The sequence below is a fragment of the Mixophyes fleayi genome, chromosome 11 (assembly GCF_038048845.1).
Source record: "Mixophyes fleayi isolate aMixFle1 chromosome 11, aMixFle1.hap1, whole genome shotgun sequence".
NCBI lineage: Eukaryota > Metazoa > Chordata > Amphibia > Anura > Limnodynastidae > Mixophyes > Mixophyes fleayi.
Genome location: NC_134412.1, coordinates 24,506,490 through 24,530,696, shown reverse-complemented (window position 1 = coordinate 24,530,696; position 24,207 = coordinate 24,506,490). Strand labels below are relative to the sequence as shown.

The 24,207-nt window shown below is 42.1% G+C and overlaps 1 protein-coding gene across 1 annotated transcript in view; it reads right to left on the bottom strand.

The window, feature by feature from the left end:
• Positions 1-14,256, bottom strand: part of LOC142108040 (kinesin-like protein KIF18B) — a 37,348-nt gene extending 23,092 nt beyond the window's left edge. Inside the window, exons 1-9 of the mRNA XM_075191731.1 lie at positions 14,173-14,256; positions 12,362-12,718; positions 11,018-11,175; positions 9,240-9,344; positions 7,098-7,208; positions 4,763-4,960; positions 2,608-2,784; positions 1,665-1,739; positions 1,459-1,568 (exon numbers count right to left, since the gene is read on the bottom strand). Coding sequence (XP_075047832.1) covers positions 1,459-1,568; positions 1,665-1,739; positions 2,608-2,784; positions 4,763-4,960; positions 7,098-7,208; positions 9,240-9,344; positions 11,018-11,175; positions 12,362-12,683 — 1,256 coding nt within the window. The 5' untranslated portion in view covers positions 12,684-12,718; positions 14,173-14,256. The remainder of the gene's footprint in view (positions 1-1,458; positions 1,569-1,664; positions 1,740-2,607; positions 2,785-4,762; positions 4,961-7,097; positions 7,209-9,239; positions 9,345-11,017; positions 11,176-12,361; positions 12,719-14,172) is intronic.
• Positions 14,257-24,207: the final 9,951 nt, after the last annotated feature.

The window sequence follows — 24,207 nt, the reverse complement described above, 5'->3', positions numbered from 1 at the left end:
TAATATTGTACTGAACAAGATATATACAGTAACAATGGTGTTTGCACTGTACGTTGTTATATGTATTGTAACAGCAGTGATATTGTTTTGGGCGAAAACTATGAAATTGAACAGGATTACAGAATCAATATTATCTGTAAGGCCTCCGGGCTAGATCGTGGCACTAGGATATTTCTGCGATATACAGAAATACTGAACTAATGCTGCAGACAGTAGAATGGTAATAGAATCTGGGATACTCACCCACAGAGAATTTAATGTGTCTACACAGATATTCTATCTAATCGCATTAACTGGGATTTATAGCTCCTAGTAACAGATTATTTTTTGGGTCATTATTATGTTCTTAATATGGGATATCCTATATTATGTAGATTTGTATTCATATGAAATGAGGCTTCTTCTTACTCACTTTTTAGTTTTTGTAATAAAGTATATTACAACCATTGATTTTACTTCATTCATAACCCTTAGAATTTAGAGGAGATATGACAATTTGTTTTGCATTTGTTTTGCAAAAATGCTTAGCTAAAACTGGAAATGTAAAGAGATATCGTGTTTACTTGTGTGCTCCTCAAAAACAGTTCTTGCAGTGCAAATTGTTTTATACAAAACAAACAAACCACACAGAAAAAAAACAAGAGGCTGCACTAAATGTATCTATAACAATATATTGAAAAATCATTGGAATGTGACCAGTAACTATAGTAGAGATCCATATACAATCTTTTCATGCTTGTCCGTTGTATGCAGCTTTAAGAAGATTAATATAAATGCACTTTATCTGTTACCCTAAACGGAGTGCCTCTGTCCACCTTTACAGACTGTGAACAAAATACCTACTGTACACAGACTTCACTATACCAGTATTTACATAACTGCTACGGTCAGATTTATCTATGGGGGCAGCACGGTGGCTAAGTGGTTAGCACTTCTGCCTCACAGTGCTGGGATCATGAGTTCAATTCCCAACCATGGCCTTATCTGTGTGGAGTTTGTATGTTCTCCCCGTGTTTCCTCCGGGTGCTCCCACACTCCAAAAACATACTGGTAGGTTAATTGGCGGCTAACAAATTGACCTTAGCCTGTGGGGCATATTCAATTGTTGGCGTTACATGTAAAAGTAACACGACGTGCGCACCATTACCGTCATTACGGTAATTGTGCGCGTAAATACCGTTATTACGGTACCTTTAATGCTGGATTTCAGCTTGTAGCTCAGGGAGCTGCGAGCTGAAATCTGGCTTAGAATTACCGTAATACCGGTAATATATTTAACGCCGCGAGAAACGGCAACAATTGAATGTGTGTGTGTGTGTGTGTTAGGGAATTTAGACTGTAAGCCCCAATGGGGCAGGGACTGATGTGAGCGAGTTCTCTGTACAGCTCTGTGTAATTAGTGGCGCTATATAAATAAATGATGATGATCTATGCTGGAGACAGGAGTAAGGACAGTACCTGAAGGATTTCCTCTTTTCAGGGCTTTTGAGCAGAGACGGGGCTTCCGATGGTTTTGGGTCAGGGTCCTTCGTTTCATAGGCACGGAGTTTAGCTTTTAGTTCAGCTACCTGTATAAGAAAATAAATATTGTTTGTATATAGATTTATATTACACACACCAACAGTACTAAAAGTGAGACAGTCACTGCAATCCAATCACCTCACCTCAGCTTTCAGCTCCTCGCACACTGCAGCATACTTGCTGATATGACAGTCCAAGTTGATCACATTGCTCTTCAGCTATAGACAACAGTGGAGATATATAGGATAACATTAACGTTAACATTTAAAGGGATACACGTGACTTTACTGGGGGACAGGATAGGGCATCCTTGGAGTGTGGCCTGGCCCAGAAATAAGACAGAGGCAATAGGTCAACCTCCCGTCGTTTTCTGCTATACCGTTTTGCGATATGTCCAGCATATAGATTCCGCTGAGCCGGGCATGTTTAAGCAAAGAACATTTTTGAGGTTACCTTCCCTTTAAATTCCCAGGGCTACCAGGCGGCTGGTTAACAAGTTGCCTGACATTATATTAGGAAACAAATGTGATGTCATGACCTAACTCACGGGTTTAGTATAAACTGCTGCACACAGGGCAGTCTTTGTATTTAGTCTACTGAAGACGGTTCTCCTGTTTATATACACACACACACACACACACACACACACATCACATTTTAATTTACAATCAGAACGGTTCCGTGAACAAGGAATTTGTTTTCCTTCCAGCGTACACATCACAGGAAATCTGGTGAGATCAAGGTGGCAGCTCCTAAACTGTAAATGGTGACATCAAGTGACCAAGAGGTACGTATAATACCCAAATAAGTAGATGCATCTTAAATTGGTCTTCAATATAAGTAAAAGGAATAAAGCACAGAAATGGAACAAAGCTGAAACTACAGATAGATTTGGCCTTAACAGTCATCTACAGTATTGCCATCAGGTACCTTTTATTGTCATCAATGTATTAATAAGCCAAGATCTAATAATAAAGGGGGCACGGCACAACGTGACAGGCACATCAGCTAGCCTACATGACTGATAACGCCAAGCTCATCTCATACAGAATAAGACAAGGACACATAGGTACAATAGCTACTTACGGACAGCTTTATCTCCTTGGCACGATTGGCATACTTAAGAGTGTTATAGGTGTCATCGTAACTTAAAAACGATGGGCTGATAGCTGCGATCATGACCGTCCTACAGTTCCCTCCGATGGAGTCTTTCAGGAGTCGGGTCAGTTTGCTGTCTCGATAGGGAATGTGAGCCTTCTTATTCTACAGCAAAGAAAGACTGCGACTTACATATAGCAACACAGAGGAGTCAACTTGATGTGACAAGAGTCCATAATTGCGCATAGTTTATGTGTGACTTCACTTTACCTTAAGACAAACTAACGTACCAGTATGCAAAGCTTCAATATTTCCAGCAAACTCAAACTAAAACCGCAATACTTCGCTAATTGCACAAAGAGAGGTGACAATAATAGTAATACAATAAAGACCATTTAGAAAGTCCTTGTTTCCTGACGCTGCTTCATAAACGCTGCAATTTTTCAGGCAGATTAGGTTGTATTATTCTGATTAGATGTTGATTGTAACTTGCATCCAATGCAGCTGGAAAACAACGACACCTTTGTGTGCTCGGTCATCGTCCGACAGCACTAATCCTGCCCCATGGGCCTTATCCATAACATCCAGTGACTCAAAGCAAGGATTCAGATTCTCCTGTATACGGGAACCTTTAATGCTACATTACTAGGGCAGACCTGTTCTTACATTTGCTAAAGCTAAAATGTTGCATCTAAAAACAGAAGAAGCAACTTTAAAACACTGTCTGTAATTAGACTGTTGTGGGCGTGTGTACACATATTTAAATAGGGAGTTAAGCTTTAATTATTTTATAATACCCTTTAAATATATGTACAAATAGGATGTGAAAATTATAGCAATTTACATTGGATTCTTTTTCAGTAAGAGGCTTCCACTATTGTCAATCAGTAACAGTTAGTCCTGCCCACGGGTACCATAGGGAAAAATCTTCCATATGCAGACCACTTAAACGGCTGTATAAACGGGTTATTGCTATCAATACTGCCAATAGGGCAGCATGGTGGCTCAGTGGTCAGCAATTCTGCCTTACAGCACTGGGGTCATGAGTTCAACTCCCGATCATGGCCTTATCTGTGTGGAATTTGTATGTTCTCCCCATGTTTGCGTTGGTTTCCTTCCACACTCCAAAAACATACTAGTAGGTTAATTGGCTGCTATCAAATTGACCTTAGTCTCTGTCTGTGTGTGTGTATGTTAGTATATTCCTGGGTGAGCGCTCTCTACCCCTGACTGGGAACAGTTAGTAATATCTAAGGCAGGCTTTACTGATCCTCAATAAGGCAGCTGCATGTTAATTTAATTCAAATAAGTGTTTTGGCAGCACGGTGGCTTAGTGGTTAGCACTTCTGCCTCACAGCACTGGGGTCATGAGTTCAATTCCTGACCATGGCCTTATCTGTGTGTGGTTTGCATCTTCTCCCCGTGTTTGCGTGGGTTTCCTCCGGTTTCCTCCCACACTCCAAAAACATACTGGTAGGTTAATTGGCTGCTATCAAAAATTGACCCTTGTCTCTGTCTCTCAGTGTGTGTGTGTGTGTGTGTGTGTTAGCGAAGTTAGACTGTAAGCCCCAATGGGGCAGGGACTGATGGGAGAGAGTTCTCTGTACAGCGCTGCGGAATCTGTGGCGCTATATAAATAAATGGTGATTATGAATATTTAAATTGTTGATAGTAATAAGAATTAATCTGTGTCTGGAGAGAATGGGAGGACTTTCAGTGAAAGGGAAACCAAAAGATAGATCTAGGATACATGTAGTTCATCTAGGAGGTTTCCATGCATTACAATTTTCCAAAAGTTCTATTCTCTTGTAAAAACAAAACAAGAAAACCAGAAACACGTGCGTCCTACAACTGATGTTATGTTGTCTCTGGAGCCATCTGTTGTGGAACATCCCAATACTGTAAACTATTGTGGAACATAAACACAATTAATCTGTGCCAAGGGTGCAAGTGACCTAAACAAGGAAAGGATTATTCCGATTTGCTTGGTGTCCTGGAACTGCAGATTAAATTAATACACAACAGACACTGGAGGCTTTTTTGAGGCCCAAGGACAAGAAGATACCAATCAAACGTTCTGCTCACATGAAAAGCATCAGAGCCGAGCAGCAAATGCCGCACAAGCTCAAGGGACAGTGGGTACCTTGGCATCAGCCAGCGCGTTAATGACGTTTATGAGAGCCAGGAGAGAGCGATTGATGTTGGCGCCCTCTCGCAGGCGCTCGCCTTTGGCATTTGTGGAAGAAGCTCGTTCTGAACCAGCCAGATCAATGAGGCTCATCTTAGCCACGCGGACGTCCTGGCTGATGCTAGCCGTGCGGTCTTGTTGCTTTATGTAGATCTGGAAGAGACGAACACAAGGGAAGTAATCATTGGTTAGATCAGTTTCAAGGCAGCACGAGTGAGAGTATCCTGAATTGTGGCCCTGAAATGCTGGTTGTAGCCAGTAAGTAAACAATCAAAAACCCTCAATACAAAGGACACAGTCCCACTCCATCACAGAGCTATCGCCCCTTTCCATATACTGGATTCCCTAGAACTCAAAATTTCAGTTCTTCAAACATGTGACCTCCACAGCAATGTTGATATGCTTAATATATAACCCATAGAAGCTATGCTAATATTCTTCATGATAGTCAACTGCCTTAAAGATGAATAAAATGTTAACTAATTGCAATAGACTTCTGTACTACGGCTGGGTACACACTACAGGCTTTTCAGCCAATTATCGGGCCAATCACAGGATAAACGACTGTTTAGCCAGTATTGTGCTGTCAAATGCACCTCCATAAATAAACCAAGTTTGTACATCCAACTTGTTTCGTTTGACTTTATTAAAAACAGGTGTAAAAAACCTGCAGTAGCCAAACTTGCTATTCCCGGCTGAATGGATTATAAAGATGCGCTGGCCTTAGCCAACATCACAGGTGAATATTGGGATACAGACACTTCTGTCTTCTCATGCTCCTTCCATCATCATCATCACCATTTATTTATATAGCACCACTGATTCCGCAGCGCTGGACAGAGAACTCATTCACATCAGTCCCTGCCCCATTGGAGCTTACAGTCTAACTTCGCTAACACACACACACACACACACACACACACACACACACACACACACACACACACACACACACACACACACACACACTCTGAGAGACAGAGACAAGGGTCAATTTTAGATAGCAGCCAATTAACCTACCAGTATGTTTTTGGAGTGTGGGAGGAAACCGGAGCACCCGGAGGAAACCCACGCAAACACGGGGAGAAGATGCAAACCACACACAGATAAGGCCATGGTCAGGAATTGAACTCATGACCCCAGTGCTGTGAGGCAGAAGTGCTATCCACTAAGCCACCGTGCTGCCAAAACACTTATTTGAATTAAATTAACATGCAGCTGCCTTATTGAGGATCAGTAAAGCCTGCCTTAGATATTACTAACTGTTCCCAGTCAGGGGTAGTGAGCGCTCACCCAGGAATAATAGGATACAAAGTCAGACTTAAGAAACTGCAGCTGGACGTTTCACACTTAGGAATCGGATCCCAAGCAATCCTGCCACACCAATGGGTTTAATGACAGGTTTATTGGAGAGCACTAGAGAATGGAGTAATAGGCACTAAGAAGGAAGGACCCCGAAACACAGACCCTGGTTAAGGGCTATTCTGATTGTCACTGTATTATTGCTGATAAAACTACTTGGTTGACGTACTTGCAATTTACTTTATTCCCATAATACAAAACTGTACATAATCTACATGTCTACTATTACTTTGTCTGGCACTCTCCAATTAAAAAGCCTCTTACATCTTCCCAAGAACATTCATAAATAAATATGTTCACGTTCACACATTTAGAGAACTTGAGTTATATGACACGATATTTACACTTGTTCAGAATTTGAGCTGTTATCCGTCATTATCCCTTTCGCTTAACAAAAGGTGTCTACAATAAGCTGGGAAGAGTGTCTGAAATGGAATTACTAACAGAAGTCAGCTGTATGAATCCTCTCCCAGACAGAACTTTATTTCAAATATCTTCATTGATGTTTGTACACATGATTCATTAAGGAAAGTTAAGCAAAAGCAAGTAAGGCAAAACCATGTTGCTTTGGAGGGGGAGGTAAAATTTAAAATGTGATGGCAGCTTTATAGTTGGGGTAGAGCATGTCCTAGATCAATATTAAATTTCAGTGTACAAATAAGCTATTAAGTATTGGTGTGCTAGATAGGAAAAGAGGCAGTATTTTCCCTATGTGCAAAATAATAAACTAAGGTGCACCCCTTGCATTGCAACATGGTTTAGTCCAGAAAACTTGAGTTAAAAAAAAAAAAAAAAAGGTACTCAATTTTTGGCTTAACTTGCCTTAATGAATCAGGCCCATCATCCTCAGGGAACAGACTAAAAAAAATATTGAACAAAATCCCACAGAGCAGGAAGAGTAAGAAAAAAAACAACATATCCGCATTACCTGGAAAACAGCATGTGATCGGGAAGAGGATGCGTTGGCGTCTGTTGGATGCTGGGTGCGGTTCAGGTTACCATTAGCCAACATTTGCAGTAACTGCTCCGCAGATTTGGGCTTAGAATTTGAAAACAAGAAATTCAAATAAATAAAAGGAAACAAAGATAACATAATTACTCTACTACATGGGTAGTAACTGTCAGTTTGCATTGTATAGTTCACTTCCCATATTATTACTCCTGGTATAGTATCTTATGTGCTGTGTCTAGGCACTGCTGTCTATGATTCCAGATTGTAGTACATTATGTTAGGCCCCTCTCATGTCTAAGTACTGTAGTGGTCTTAAAAGGGGTTTTCCACATTATTACTTAAGCTCCTCCCTTGGTGCAGTCCCTACAGTCGCTATATTTAGAAGGGTCAATGAACTTATATATAGACAGGGCCTCTGTTATCTTCAGCACAGCTCAGTTCTCTCCATACTTGGGGAGATCAGACACAGCAGCTCTTTGACTGTCAGCTAGAGCAGTGTTTCTCAAACCCAGTCCTCAGGACCCCTAACAGTGCAGGTTTTCCAGGTGTCAAGGGAAATAATTATACCACCTGTGGATCTGTTACAATGTGTCAGTCAGTAATGAATACACCTGTGCTAAAGCAAGGAGATATGGAAAACATGCACTGCTAAGGGTCCTGAGGACCAGGTTTAAGAAACACTGAGCTAGAGATCTCTCTTACTTCTAATAGATACCATGTCCTGCCTATCATCATCATTTATTTATATAGCGCCACTAATTCCGCAGCGCTGTACAGAGAACTCATTTACATCAGTCCCTGCCCCATTGGAGCTTACAGTCTACATTTCCTAACATACACACACAGACAGACAGACCGAGAGAGACTAGGGTCAATTTTGATAGCTGCCAATTAACCTACCAGTATGTTTTTGGAGTGTGGGAGGAAACCGGAGCAACCGGAGGAAACCCACGCAAACACGGGGAGAACATACAAACACCTCACAGATAAGGCCATGGTCGGGAATTGAACTCGTGACCCCAGTGCTGTGAGGCAGAAGTGCTAACCACTAAGCCACTGTGCTGCCTATATTTAAATAACCTGCTAACTAAAGCAAAACGCGTGTGTTCTAGTGGAGGGACCTGCTCCAAAGTACTATTATTGGGAATGGAGAACATCTAGTAAAATGCATATTTAAAAGGGAAAACCTCTTTTAAAAGCAAATGTAAAGAATTAGAACTTGATAGAACCGGACTGTTTATAGGTCTCTGAGGGGATATTATACAAAGTGTTTACAGTTATGAAAAACATGGCCGGGGGGGGCACACAAGTTTTCCTTAATACAATGTTTCCATGAATCCTTCATAGATGTATATCTCACCAGAACCAATCATGATTGGAAGATAACTACAGTGTGACTCATTGATACAATACTGTGTATAACTGCCATGGAAGAACTTAAGCTCTTGCAGATGATTTAGAAAATAAAACACAGAACGGCACTTGTTTGTTAAGGAAAAACGCCTGAATACCAAAATCATTTCCCATATAGAAGGTAAATGTGTAAGTTGGTGTATTTGGGGTAATATTGTTCATTGTGTGCTGCACAAAGGCTCTACTGATGAGTGTGATAAGCACCATGTGGAGTGAAAGCTTATTATGTTCACAACCAGAACTAAAAACAGACCTGGTCCTACTATTGATCAAGAGCGTTTGTATTTTACACTTCATATAAATACAAATGTAAATATCATCATCAGTTATTTATATAGCGCCACTAATTCCGCAGTGCTGTACAGAGAACTCACACACATCAGTCCCTGCCCTATTGGAGCTTACAGTCTAAATTCCCTAACACACACAGACAGACTAGGGTCAATTTAGATAGCAGTCAATTAACCTACCAGTATATTTTTTTGGAGTGTTGCAGGAAACCGGAGCACCCGGAGGGAACCCACACAAACACATGGAGAACATACAAACTCCACACAGATAAGACCATGGTCGGGAATCAAACTCATGACCCCAATGTTGTGAGGCAGAAGTGCTAACCACTAGGCCACTGTGCTGTCCAAAAAAATGTAAAATAAAATATATATATATATATATATATATATATAATATATATATTACACTTACCTGATGAAAAGAGAGACTTTGCACTACAACCCCTTTCACTGGATCTTCTCGGATTGCCAAAGGGCCCTTGGGTTCCAGCAAGTCCTGGATCTGCTCGTTGTACACCTGTGAAAACAGAAAGTGAGCTATATGGAATATCGCTTCACTCAGATAAGTGCAGGACATGGCCGGCCGAGACAACCACTCCAAAGGAAGGCGTGCCATCAGCTGTACCACAATGGCTGACATCAAGGGGCAGCTTAGATGGAAATAGAAAGGTCTACAGCAAGACAGAGCTAGATGGTGCAGCAGGAATGTCTGAACTGCATCTGTTGCCAAAAGTGAAAGTTAGTTGCGTGGGGAAAGCGACTTCTGATCGTACAGGTGACTCAGATATTTAAATCAATCAGAATTCACAGCTTCATTTGACAGTTTCAAATGTTCCTGAAATTAGTAGGTGGGAGAAGTACAAAAGTGGTTTGTTTATTGCTTCAGCAAGGGGATAACATTAAACTGGGTCTATCGCACATATCGCCCTGTGATTGGCACAATTAAGTAAAGAATATATTTGAGATTGCAATCCCTTTAACTGGTGGCATTGACAGAGATAGCCTGAGCCCAAAAAAAAAAACCAATCAAAATTAAAAGGAAAAACAATTGAATATTAATAATAATTTTATTTTTTTTTTAATTATTTTTAGATTAATAAAACAACATCTCACATACCTGCTCTCCCCAAATGTGGCTGGTCTCTGACCCAGAAGATTCGCCTTATTGGCTGGATGCTGTAGCGTTGTCACCAACACAGAACCAATTTAAGAAAAACGCATCCCGAGCTGATGACCGCCTACTCACTCCGTTATACCGCTTTCATACTGCCGCCCCGGCAATATCCCGGGTTTATCAAGCCGGGTTTTTGCCGGGGCTCGGAGCGTCCCAGCTCAGAAACACCATTCATACTGCACCTCGGACCCGGGAATTTCCCGGGTTGACCCCATTCAAACTGCACAAGTCTGTGCCCTGGCAATTTGTGCACTCCACCATCTCTCCTAAACTCCTTCTCGAGTCTTCCACGGGCTCCCACCGATGACATCTTCCTCCAAAGACAGGCAGACAGCCAATCAGCTTGTTTTCTGTGCAACCCGGGTTGCACCATTAATAGTGCAGGCAACCCGGGTCCGACCCGGGAATTACCCCTCGATAAATCCCGGGTTGAAGACCCAGGATTTTTGACTTGTACCATTCATACTGCACCAAGACCCGGGTCGTTTGAGCTCGCCCCGGCAAAAACCCGGGATTTTGGTGCAGTATGAATGGGGTATTAGAGACATGAGACCAGCCAGAGGATTGGAGAATAGTAGGAAAGTAAGATTGTGTTATTTTATTGATCACACCTAACACCACCCAAAGCAAAATGTTCAATTTGGGGTGAAGCAACCCTTTAACTGAGAGAAAGAAGCAAGAGATATTGTAAAGAGATGTGACTGCTGTTCAAGGCTCCTGTAGAGATACAATGTAATACACAGACAGGGATTCCAATTCAACAATAGAATAAAGCAGTAATCCAATCAGAATACACATTCAGTGTTGAATCCATTATATAGTTACAGCCCCTCAGCGCTAATAACTCTTGTCGCACTCTAATCTGAACACAGTGCAATCTGACGGCCTTTCTAGTTAACAGAAGGGCCCAGAGGAGATCCCATTAAAGGGTTACACTTTTATGACAAATCCCTCATCTTCAAGGTTAATGAAAGTTCCATGATTGTTTCCCGGGAAATGAACACAGCAGCACAAACCTCCAGGTAGGAGATGAGCACCTCGCACGACTTCTCCTCTTTGATTGCCTCAATTGCCTGATATAATTCCACCATAGTGAGATACATGACTCCAGGGTCTGCCTCCGCTCCCAACATGGTGTGCGTCTTCCCTGCTCCAGTTGCTCCATAAGCAAAAACTAAAAGGAATAAGGAGAGAATAGAGTCATGGTAAAAGATCTAATGTTTGTAGTAGGATTAACATAGAGGCCTACACAGGCTTAAGGTCATTTACCAACCACAGGGTAATAACATACCTACCTGTGCACTCAAGTGTGTCAGCAGCTACAAATCACATACTCCACCCTGAACCAAAATGATAACGCAACAACTCCCCTCCAACTAGAATAACGGTAGGGGGCTAGACACCGGTCATTCATCGGATACTCGCCCCACTTGGCGGGAGAGGCTGGAGAATTGTGAATTTCAGTTCACCAAAATTTCTTCTGCTAAGAGTTCTGATTGGACGGCTGTTGCAGGATCCACTCAATGCTCTTGGCACAACAGAGCCCTGAGGTTTCGGGCGTTAAAAATTCTCCTGTAGTTTGCAGCACCCCTACGTGGGGTCCGGAGTTCAGACTATATGACAGGTCACCCAGACATATTATGCTCACCTGCTACTGACATTGTAGTAAACACCTAGTAACATTTTGATTATTTAGCCTCCTTCACAGACAAGGAAATCCAGTGGTTATGCTAATGGTAGGGAGGAGGGTTGATCCGTACAACAAAAGGTCTTATGTAGAGTTCTTCTTTAAGTGTCTATTTTAATCTTATATATAAAAATTATTGGTCTGTTTGTCTGTCCAGTTATGTATTTGGACACCCTTGCACAGATTGGGATGCAAATAATGCAAGGTGGTCCAGTTGGATCCTGGCCAGATTTTAGGGTGGTTAGGGTCCTGGTCAGACCTCCTGTACGCTGGGCAGAACTTTGAACCGGGGAGTCTTTTTTGGGCCTTCCACTGGATGGATTTGGATGACATTTAATATAAAAACAAAAATGACACTGGGCAGCCACCTCATGGGTGTGTTGGAAGAGCTGCTAAGTTGCTAATTATTTTTAAAAGGTTAATAGTTACATCTAATTCATTCATAACTTAATAATTTGAAGACTTATACCCGGGCAATGCCGGGTACTTCAGCTAGTACCTTCATAAAACAAGTCAAGAACATCTTGTTGGGTTATAGGCCCATTATAGTAACATATTACTATTTTGTTCAAATTTAACTGAGAAATATATATTAAAATCAGTTAAGATAGAAATGTTCCATTATTTTTTTTTTTAAAATGACAACAAACTTAAATAATATATGGATTCCTACCAGAGCAGTTGTAGCCATTTAAGACACCGTCAAGGACCTGCTTAGTCGTATACTCAAAGACTTCCTGTTGGCTGCTTTGTTCCCCGAAAACACGGTCAAATATGAATTTCAGATCTTTCCCCTTGCGCTTTGTTCCCTCATTACCTCTTAGGCTGGAGAAGACACCTGATGTCTCAGACTCCTCTGGGTCAAACAGCAGAACACTGTGGTCCAATACTTGTACCACCGAGTGCTGGTTCCCTTCTTGCTCACGTGAATTAGGTGGACGGACACGAACCACAACGGACACATTGCCCTCCTCAGGGGCCAGCGAAGCAGTCATAGTACTGAGAACTGGCAGTCAGTCTCAGATGTCCCCTGGGGAGAAAAATAAAGTGTTACTGACATTCTTCAAAATAAAACTGGCTACTTGTCTACATTGGACACTTTTTAATTAAAATTAACCAATAAACTGTGAGGCTGTGGATTTTCAATTAGAGCTATGCTTTTCAGCATCCATTGGCATTTAGAGTTGAACTTGCACGGAATCTATTATATGGACAAGGCCTACTGTGTATATGTCTTAAAAGTGGCAGAAAGTGGCATGAAGGAAGAATGCTAGTGTCTCAGGTGGCATAGCCTTTAGTCATTTCCGGTATTCTAGTTATGAAGCTGCTCAGAATAAAGAGGCAGAACATCATTTCAGGAGATTATCAGAATGGGAAATAGCTCAGATGAAGTATTTATAATTGAAAATAAAAATGTTTTTATAAACACAGCAGACTTTGTTTCACTAGTCCCATTGAAGAACATTGCAGTCAGGCACTTTTATACACTTTTTGCAGAAAATTTCAACCCAGTGAACACTAGATTGTACTCAGCTACAGAGAAAATGTAAATCAAATATGTCATGTATCTCAAGTTCTTCTCAGATTTCAAGCTTAATTCACCTTCAACATGTGACACATGTTATGGATCTTCAAAACAAAAAATACTTCCATAACAGAACACAGGATCCACTGATCATTTTCAGTTAGTATGAAACTAAACAAGTGGTTAAACCAACACTACAAGCAAAGTGGAACACTGATTTATACTCTGATGTCCATGCCAGTGGAATGGGTCCGATTCCGACCAATGCATTATTTGTGTGGAGTTTAGATGCCCTCCCGGTGTTTGTATGGGTTTTACTGTGAGCGCTCTGGTTTCTTCCCACAGACCAAAAACATAGGGCTAGGTTAAATGTGGTAGAGAAATTAGACTGTAAACCCCACTGGGACACAGGCTGATGCCAATGATTAAATATTCTCTGCAAAGGCAAAACTAGCGAGCAGTGGAGCCCCATTATCTCCATGGGCCCCGATGCACAGCACCTGCTGCACCAATGGTAGTTCCACAACTGATTCTCTGGAAAGTGCTGTGTAATATGGTGGCACTATGTAAACTGTGATGATAATAATACTAATAATAATAATATAATGTACACTGCTACAATTTCACAACAAAGCACAAGAACACATTACAATATACATGGTGTCATAAATGTTGGAGTAAATCAGAGACTTTTGGGAGACAATAGTTATACATGATGATTATAACAGAGGGACAATTGGAAAGGAAACAAGTGAGATTTGGGCTCTTAAGTCATTTCTCTGCAGCACCTTGTGCAATGAGAATATAGAATATTACTATAGATGTGGTTCAATATACTAAATAATATGATCATTAACACACTGCTTAACTGCCTGCAGTGGGTCAGACTGGTCATATCTCTGCACAACATCCATCTCACCCCCCTCAGGTGCTATAAGGTGTAATCAGACCACACTTACCGATGATCACTGGAGGGCAGGACACGATTCTCCAATTACAATAAATCTTCTATATTATTATCCCCCTTATCCCGGTTGGCCCCGCCCACATCCCCCGAGCTGTCCAGTTTTACATTTCCGCCAACCTCAGTTCAAATCGCGCGGTCTCTTGACGCTGATTGGCTAGCTGTCTGCGCTGTGTGTGACGTAGAGACGCTGCGCGGTGTGTGCCGGGAGTTGTAGTTCTAAGCTTGTGAAGCTGCATGACCCGGGTATCCTATTGCCAAATTACAGCAGCTTGAGACACAGGTAATTTTTAGTGTCTGTGTATTCATTGCTAGAGAAGTGCTGGAGGGTGAGCTATCAAATGTATACAATCCATATTACTAGTTAAACGCGAAAACTGCTTCCAGCATGTGTTACTTTAGATTTACATTTAAGTTAACAGAACAGTGTAATTAGCTCTAAACTTTCTAAATGAGCTAACCCTGTGATGTCTTAATATTCTGATAATATTCTGATTTTACGATAGTATTATACCATCTTTTGCTTCATCCTGTGATTTTAAAATTAGAATTCACACCTGTCATCCCGCCCTCACACCTCACCCCCCATTTGCTCCCCACCATCTTAATGACTCCCCAACTCATTCATTATGAACCTGCCGTTTGCATCACTAATGTAGTTGCCAAATGTCTCTAATTTCTAGAAACAGTCCAAGGTTTTAATCATGTGTCCCTGAAAATGTTCCACATTTTTCAACATTGACCTACTGCACAATATAATACATTGTTGTCTGCATGGTGAATGCAGTGCATCCATTCTTATTCTGCGAGCATGACAAGTAAATATGCAAATAAGCATACCTCCAAACTTTTGGAGATTTTTGGGACAGTGCATTTTGCAGCAATGCAAGCAAGAGAAGGGGGTGCAGTCATACACTGAGGCAATGCCATGTCACATTGGGGCACCCCTTTGCCTTAGAAGCACTGGACCGCCCGTAACCCCCCTTCGCCTCCCCTTACTTAGGGAAAATCTCTCAACTATCTTAGAATTGGGAAAAAAGTCCCGATCAGTGGTCATATTATGGTCAGGATTGTACTGCTCCAAGGTACGCTAAGTAGGTTTCATGCATAACTTGCTTAATGCAGCTGATTAGCAGGAAAGTGTCCTGGAATTTATTTATTTTTTTAAAAAGAAATGTTGACGTATGGGGTATAGTTGGGGGATAGCCTACTGTGTTGGGCTTTTTTGTTGTTTAAAGGAAAAAATGCAATAAAATTTTACTTGAATTTAAAAAAAAAAAAAAAAAAGAAATGTTGACACCTTTTCACTAATCTTACATGCACAAGTCTCCATTTTTTTAAGTATGTGAGCAGGAAAGGAATACAGAGAGAATCTTCTGAAGCCTGCAGCTACAAATAGAAAAAAATACATACTTAATACATTCTTGCTTCTACATGGTGATTCCCATTGTAATTGGTCTATATTGTGAGATATATAAATGAATGTGCTGAAGATGAAGAGAAGACATATACCCTAAGGTGATTTACATGACAAGTATTGAATAAAGATATAAGTCTAGTATGCACAAGCACAATAGGCTGCAAGCTGGTAATAACACTTGGGCTGGGTGCAAACTGCAGAATTTTCCCACCAATGTTTATCTACGACGATTGTACCAGCAACTGAAAGAAAGTCCCAATCAGCATGCCGATTCATGTGTACACACACTATACATGTTTTAAAAGATTTACCCTCAGATCTGTGCTCTTCAGTTGTCATAACTATCGGCTGAAAAGATTGTGGGGTATATTTACTAAACTGCGTGTTTGAAAAAGTGGAGATGTTGCCTATAGCAACCAATCAGATTCTAGCTATCAATTATGTAGTACATGCTACAAAATGACAGCTAGAATCTGATTGGTTGCTATAGGCAACATCTCCACTTTTTCAAACCCGCAGTTTAGTAAATATAGCCTCCCATGGCTCCTTTGCTACACCATAAAAACGACACCAAAATATTAAAGAATTACATTCTTTGTTTAAACCACTGACAGGTTTGTAATAATTGAAAACTTCTGATGAACTGTACGTGAGCCTCTGGTATGTATTGTTGGGTTTGTTTCAAGAGAATAACTTGTTGACATTTGGATTTTTTTTTTTTTTTTTCTCCAAATCTATTGACGTCCCAGAGAAGACTTTTGTGCTTTTAATTATTTTTACTATGATTTACTTCAATTGCTATTCCCATGAAACTTGTTTTATGGTACCTTATGCCAGGTAGAAGCCACTTTGTATAAACTTATCGTCATATTTAACGGTCCACATATTCAATGTGGACCCTTTTTGCACGCTTGGACATAAGGGATATATTTTGTAAATATTTTTGGATTTCCTTCCTCCTTATCAGTGTTATGTAATGTGCACATATTTTGTACATTTGTTTATCAATAAGGTCTCTAGGATATATATATAAGATAACAGTAACAGCCTGTAGGAGGGAGTCCATAATTCTGTTTATCAGAGTAAGAGAGGGTAATATTAAACATGCATCCAATATTTGAGGGGAAAGTATCCAGACTGTTACTTTTATTTAGTGGTCTAATATTTTTACTGGACCAATCACAAGGGTTAGTCGGCACACAAGAATTATTTGGATCTATCTTCAATTCAGTTTATGACTGGTGAATGGAGAAGAGAGGGAAGCAGTAATCTTTTCGGGGAGATGTTGATACAATGCATACAGCTGACTTAATAAAACTGGCAACAGAGCACAGAGGAGTAAATTAGAACACGTTCTACAGTACGTGTCTCTGCCTTGTCCTTCGGCTTAGTAAGAAAGTCTATAGACATTGATCGTCTATAGACATTGACGATCTTTATGTGAGCTTTCATGTTTTATGTGAGCTTCCAGGTTTGTGAAGCTGTATGACTCCGGGAACCCATTGTTTCACAACTGGAGAGACACAGGTTGCTAAACGTGATTTTTAGTGTCTGTGTATTCATTGCAAGAGAAGTGGTAGAGAGTGAGCTATCAAATGTATACAATCCATATGTAACACCCCCTTGTGTATTAAGCGTTGTAAGGGTATATATAGATATTGAACCACGCAGATGCTTCTCACCTTGGTACTTGGTTTTCAGTGCCTCCACCCGAATCTCTGCTTTCTCTTCTGGGGGGTGTTCAAAAGATACACCAGGGGGAGATTCGGGAAACCCCCTGCCCAGTATTAACACTCTGTGACAAAATGTGTGCTGCAAAAGCCAGCCAGGCACATTTATTTAAATGGAAATCCTAAATGCAGCTTTGTAATTTTATAGAAAAATATACTTTGGTATAATTTGAAATAATAGTGCAAACAATACAATACAGTAATAAAACAAGTGTGGATGAAAGTGGCGCACCACTTCTTACTATGCACACCAAGTTAACACAAAAACTCGCAATAAATCAATAACAGCATACAATATAATATAATATATAACAATATAACCATTAACTGTCACAGCTTTATACACATGAAAAAAAATATATGAGATATCTTACTTGCTCCTGATACTGTGAATATCTTGCAGGGTGAATTTATATATTTTCCCTTATAGCCCTACAATGTACTGCCAAACACACACAGCAGTATTCAAACACACCACACAAATAGAGCAGTGCACTGCAAGTTGGGGCCCTTCTGTATGTATGCAGCATGGCATGGAAACATCATGTGTCCAGTTTGCAGATTTTGGAGATCTTTAAATCACTTGCAGTGAGGTACAGCAGTCACAGTATGCAGACCCTCCTCTAGCAACAACTGTAAAATCCTTTCTAATTTGTATCCTGGGACTTGTAGTTCCACAAGTGCTGATTAGACACACACTTGGTGCATATTTACCTGCCCACCCATCTATCCCTAACTCTTCAGCCCTTGTGGCCAGATATAGTCCAAACCCCACTTGAACAACAACAGATAGATAAAAATAACCAGTAACTTATCTGCACCAGTGTGTCACAGGTCTGAACTTGATTATCTCCAAAATGGCTGACTTGTAAAATGTCCTTCTTCAGAGATGCATGCAAACCTCCTCCTACAGCTTCAAACTGTGGCTTCCAACAGGTTCTGTTCAGAACTGCACCGAGCTTTGATATCTCTGCAGACTGCTCTCTCTGCTCAGATCACTCATCCAGTGCCCTTCTGCCTAGGGTCACCTATCTGAACTGGTCACACAGCTCAGTCTCTCCCAGGATGCTCCTCTCTCCCTCTCTCTCTCCGCCCTCTGGTTTCTCAGTCTTCTTAGGCTCCGCCCCCTCTTCATAACAGCTTTCTGGGAGATGTAGTTCCTTCTCCTTGACTGGTAAATAGCTATATGCATCTCTTTTCTTACTGATGCAATTGTGATTATTAGCCCCTGGGTGCTCAAGTCCAACTGCAGCATCCCCAGGGGTTACACATATTACTAGCCAAACGCGAAAATTGCTTCCAGTATGTGGCTATTTACATCACTTTAGATTTACAGTCAAGTTAACAGAACAGTTTGATTAGCTCTGAACTTTCTAAATGAGCTAACCCTGTAATGTCTTAATATTCTGATAATATCCTGATTTTATGATCGTACTATACCATTATTTGCTTCATCCTGTGATTTTAAATTGAGAATTCACACCTGTTAACTCACCTGTCTCCCACCTTCACACCTTGATCCCCATTAGCTCCCTACCATCTTAATGGCACCCCAAATCATTCATTATGCACCTGCCTCTTGCACCACTAACGTAGTTGCCAAATGTCCCTAATTTCTAGGGCCAGTCCAAGGTTATAAACGTTTGCCCCCGGAAATGTGCAGCACAGTGGCCTAGTTGTTAGCACTTCTGCCTCACAGCACTGGGGTCTAGAGTTCAATTCCCGACCATCGCCTTATCTGTGTGGAGTTTGTATGTTCTCCCTGTGTTTGTGTGGGTTTCCTCCAGGTGCTCCGGTTTCCTCCCACACTCTAAAAACATACTGGTAGGTTAATTGGCTGCTAACAAATTGACCCTAGTCTGTGTGTGTGTGTGTGTGTGTTAGGGAATTTACACTGTAAGCCCCAATGGAGCAGGCATCGATGTGAGTGAGTTCTCTGAGCAGCGCTGCGGAATCAGTGGCGCTATATAAATAAATGGTGGTGATGATGGTGATGATTTTTCAGTTTCGACCAACTGCACAATATAATACCTTGTTGTCTGCATGGTGAATGCAGTGTTTAGCCTCCATTCTTATTCTCCGAGCATGACAAGTAAATATTTCTTGAATAAACAAAATGCAAATAAACATACCTCCAAACTTTTGGAGATTTTGAGACAATGAAGTTTGCAGCGGTGCCTGCAAGAAAAGGGGGTGCAGTCATACTACACTAAGGCATAGCTACGTCACATTGGGGCACCCCTAATGCATCAGCATCTCTCTATAGACATTGACGATCTTTATGTGAGCTCCCATCTCCTGCATTTATCTGTAAAAACTGAATGGAGCAGAGACGGATTTAAATTCTGTGCACAAACCCTTGGTCAGTCAACGCAACATAAATTTATTACAGTATTTAAATTGTGATTAACAGAAAAAAAATCTTGCTTTAATACGAGGGCACTTGTTGATAAGGTGTAAATATAGGTTAACACAAGTATGTTGCTGCCCTTTTTACGATATATACCACTGGATTATGTTCTCAAATGATCCCATAATTAATAGTCTCATTCAGGAGCTAAACTACTCACAGCGCAGGTATTGTGCCTGCACTGGGGCCCTAGGGATGAATGGGGCCCTTTGCCAGGACTTTTACTTTTCTGGAGTAAGAGAGGTGCTCTATGACCACTCGGCAGATAAATGGTTTTAGTGCTGCTCCATCTTCAGATGTGAGCGTTATGCTGCCAGCTTCTAACTGGCACTTGTAACCTGTTGTACGCACCCCTCTCACGTTGTACTGGGAGCAGGTGTCAGCGGCAGTGTAAGACTAAATACGTCCTCCATTTTTATTAGTGATGGTATAGTAAAGACATATTACTACTGATGGACATTGTACTGAGACTTACTAATAATAATCAGTATACTGTTAGTCAGTGGTGGGACTGCCGCTGTTACAGGGCATGAGGTGGCTATGGAGCCCGTAGGTGAGGAGGACCTATCAATGCCAACCCATCGGCCACCGCTCTCCTCATCTCGGCACGCACGGGGGCCACAACATTCGCAGTAAAGCATAATCACAACCCCCTCAAACCACTAGTTTTCCAATGGCCTGGAAATACAGGGTTATTCTCCTGCTGGCATTATATTACTGCCTTTATACAGATGATGAGCTTATGGGCAGCACAGTGGCCTACTGGTTAGCACATCTGCCTCACAACACGGGGGTCATGAGTTCGATTCCCGGCCATGGTCTTATCTGTGTGTATGTTCTCCCTGTGTGTGCGTGGGTTTCCTCCGGGTGCTCTGGTTTCCTCCTACATCCAAAACATACTGGTAGGTTAATTGGCTGCTATCAAATTGACCTTAGTCTGTCTGTGTCTGTGTGTGAGTGTCTGTCTATATTAGGGAATTTAGACTGTAAGCTCCAATGGGGCAGGGACTGATGTGAATGAGTTCTCTGTACAGCGCTGCAGAATTAGTGGTGCTATATAAATAAATGATGATGATTGTTGTCTCAAATGCTGCCCTGACAGGTACTCTGCTGCTGAGTCACCTGGCCAATCACAGAAAATGGTTTCGTCCAATATGCAAATAAGCCTTGATCTAAATACCCAATGGGCAAGGCATCAACCCAAAGGACTGGCAGACGTCTATTACCCAGTGTCACGAACAGCACTCACCTGAGTCTGCGTGACGCTTACGTGACACAGGGTTAACCACACAACAACCACTTGGTATGTCTAAAATGATTAAATACTTCCCTATCTATACCACACACTAGCTTTGCGATACTAATTACCACCACCAAGGTTTTTTCGGATAAGAGCTGACACTCTTATTTAGGAAGCCTTCGGTTCTCCCTAGCATTAATCCAACACAATTTACTTTAATCAGAGTTCACTTAAACCACAAGGTTTGCACAGTTTCAATTAGGTAGCGTCTGGACCAAACTGTAGCGTGAATTCATAAGAACACAGAGACTAGAACTTATTAAGTGTAATTTAATATGGAAGACACATCCACAATGCTTAAGATAAAAAGATAATAAAATGACATACAAATATAGTGCAATTGTTTCTTATAAAATAAAAAGGATAAAACACAGAATTGATACCTCACTTAGAATCAAGTTTGTGGTGCCGGGAGGAGCAGGAAAAAAATGGAACCTCTTCAATTACTCCCTCAGAAGAAGAACCAGGAGTTACATTTTCAGTACAGTTTTAAAACCCAGCTACAGGGCCCACAGCCCCCCCCCCCCCCCTTCCTGTGACCTTATTCAGCTTGAATCTGTCATTTACATACAACCCAGTCTCTGCAGTCGGCATGTCTGGGGCCTCCCAAACATGTGTGAGATTTCATTGTCTCGCAAGAGATTTCTTCAAAGGCTTTCCCATTTGCGTCCTGCCATAAATGACATAAGGTGCTACCCTTATCTACCAGCTTCTAAGAGAACCATGTCCCACTATTTCTAGGAAGTAATTCACAAACATATATTTGCAGATTTATGCCTAAAAATTAGCTTGCACATGACACCTCCCCGTTCTAGAGGGTGGAAGGGAAATTGTTACCTACAAGACGATTTTCCCTGCTCACCTGACACAAGGCTTTCGTTCTGACGGGATAATCCATCTGCATTACCATGGTGGCTCCCTTTTCGGTGCTGAACAGTGAAAGTGTATTGCTGGAGGGTCAAACTCCACCGGAGCAACTTCCCATTGTCCCCAGCCACCCTGTGCAACCAGCTGAGAGGGTTGTGATCTGTGATTACCGTAAAGTCCCGTCCATACAGGTAGGACTGCAACTTTTGCAAGGCCCACACTATAGCTAAACACTCTTTTTCCACAACTGCGTAGGCCACCTCCCTGGGAAGCAGCTTCCGACTAAGGTATAGGATGGGGTGCTCTTCCCCTTGTTGATTCACTTGGCTGAGTACAGCTCCCAGCATATAGTTGGAGGCATCCGTTTGCACTGTAAACCTCCTGTCAAAATCAGGAGCCTGCAATACTGGGGATTGGGTAAGTGCAGACTTCAATGCAGTGAATGCCTCTTCACAGTCTGGGGTCCAAGTCACCACTTGGGGCAACCTCTTTTTTGTAAGGTCAGTTAGGGGCTTAGCTAAGGAGCTATATTGGGGCACGAATTTTCGGTAATATCCAGCGGTCCCCAAAAAGGACATAACCTGTTTCTTGGTCTTAGGGGTGGGCCATGCAGCAATAGCATCTACCTTAGTTGGCTCAGGACGCAGGGTACCTCCTCCTACTCGGTGCCCCAAGTACTGCACCTCATTCATACCAATCTGACATTTCTCAGGTTTTATTGTTAAACCCGCCCCCGCTATTTTAGCTAGCACACTGCTCAAGTGGATCAAATGTTCTTCCCAGGTCTGGCTAAACACAGCAATGTCATCTAGGTAGGCTACCGCATACCCCTCTTGGCCCTCTAGCAGGCTATCAACAAGTCGCTGGAAGGAGGCAGGGGCATTTTTCATCCCAAAGGGCATGACCAGGAACTCATACAGACCAAACGGGGTGATAAATGCGGACCGCTCCTGAGCCTCAGGCGTCAGAGGGATCTGCCAATAACCCCTACTCAGATCCATAATGGTTATATAGCGAGCATGGGCTAACCGTTCTAGCAATTCATCTATCCTGGGCATGGGATAGGCATCAAACACAGTAGCCTCATTTAACCTTCTATAATCCACACAGAACCGGGTTCCACCACATTTTTTGGGGATCAGCACTACTGGTGCAGCCCAGGAGCTGTGGGACTTTCTAATTACCCCTAACTCCAACATTTCTTCAATTTCCCTTTTCATATCTGTCTGCACTTCCAGGGAAACTCGATAAGCTGTCTGTCTGAGGGGAGGCTGATCGCCTGTGTTTACATGATGAACAACTAGATGTGTTTGTCCTGGCTTCCCTGTAAAATGATTCTGATAGGGCTTCAATGTCACAAACAGCTGATCTATCTGTACTTCTGTCAAGCTCTCACTACGCTGGGTGGTCTCTAATGATCTCCCACTCTTGGCAGAGGCTACTAAGTCTAACAAGGGGTCTGGCTCCTGGTCCTCTTCAGGTAAGCTACATACAGCTAATACAGAGACCCCCCTTTCGTGGTAGGCCTTGATCATGTTCACATGATATACCTTGTGCCTCTTCCGTCCCTCATCCCTGGCTACCACATAATTGACATCATTGATGCGTTGAACTATCAAGAAGGGGCCCTCCCAAGCAGCCTGTAACTTATTCTGCCGCATAGGAACCAATACCAGAACTTTCTGACCCACTTCAAAGATACGCTCCCTAGCACTGCGGTCATACCATTGCTTCTGCTTAGTCTGGGCAGCCTTCAGATTACTATGCACCATCCCCATTAGGGATTGCATCCTCTCCCTGAACTGCACCACATAGTGGACCACGGAGGTTTCGGGGGTGATTAATTTCCCTTCCCAATCCTCTTTGATCAGATCTAAGGGACCGCGCACCCTGCGCCCATACAGGAGTTCAAAGGGGGAGAAGCCAGTGGATTCCTGCGGCACCTCCCTGTATGCAAACAGGAGGTGCGGCAGAAACCTCTCCCAGTCTCTCCCCTGGGACTCCACAAAGGTTCTGAGCATCTGTTTGAGAGTACCATTAAAACGCTCACACAGGCCATTAGTCTGTGGGTGGTAGGTGCTGGCTATGAGGTGTTCCACGTGCATCTTTTTGCAAAGGCTTTGCATTAAATTAGACATAAACTGTGTGCCCTGATCAGTTAACATTTCCTTGGGGAATCCTACCCTGGAGAAAATGGATATGAGGGCATCGGCCACCTTGTCAGCCCGTATGGAGGAGAGGGCCACCGCTTCGGGGTACCGTGTGGCATAGTCCACCACAGTGAGAATAAATTGTTTTCCAGA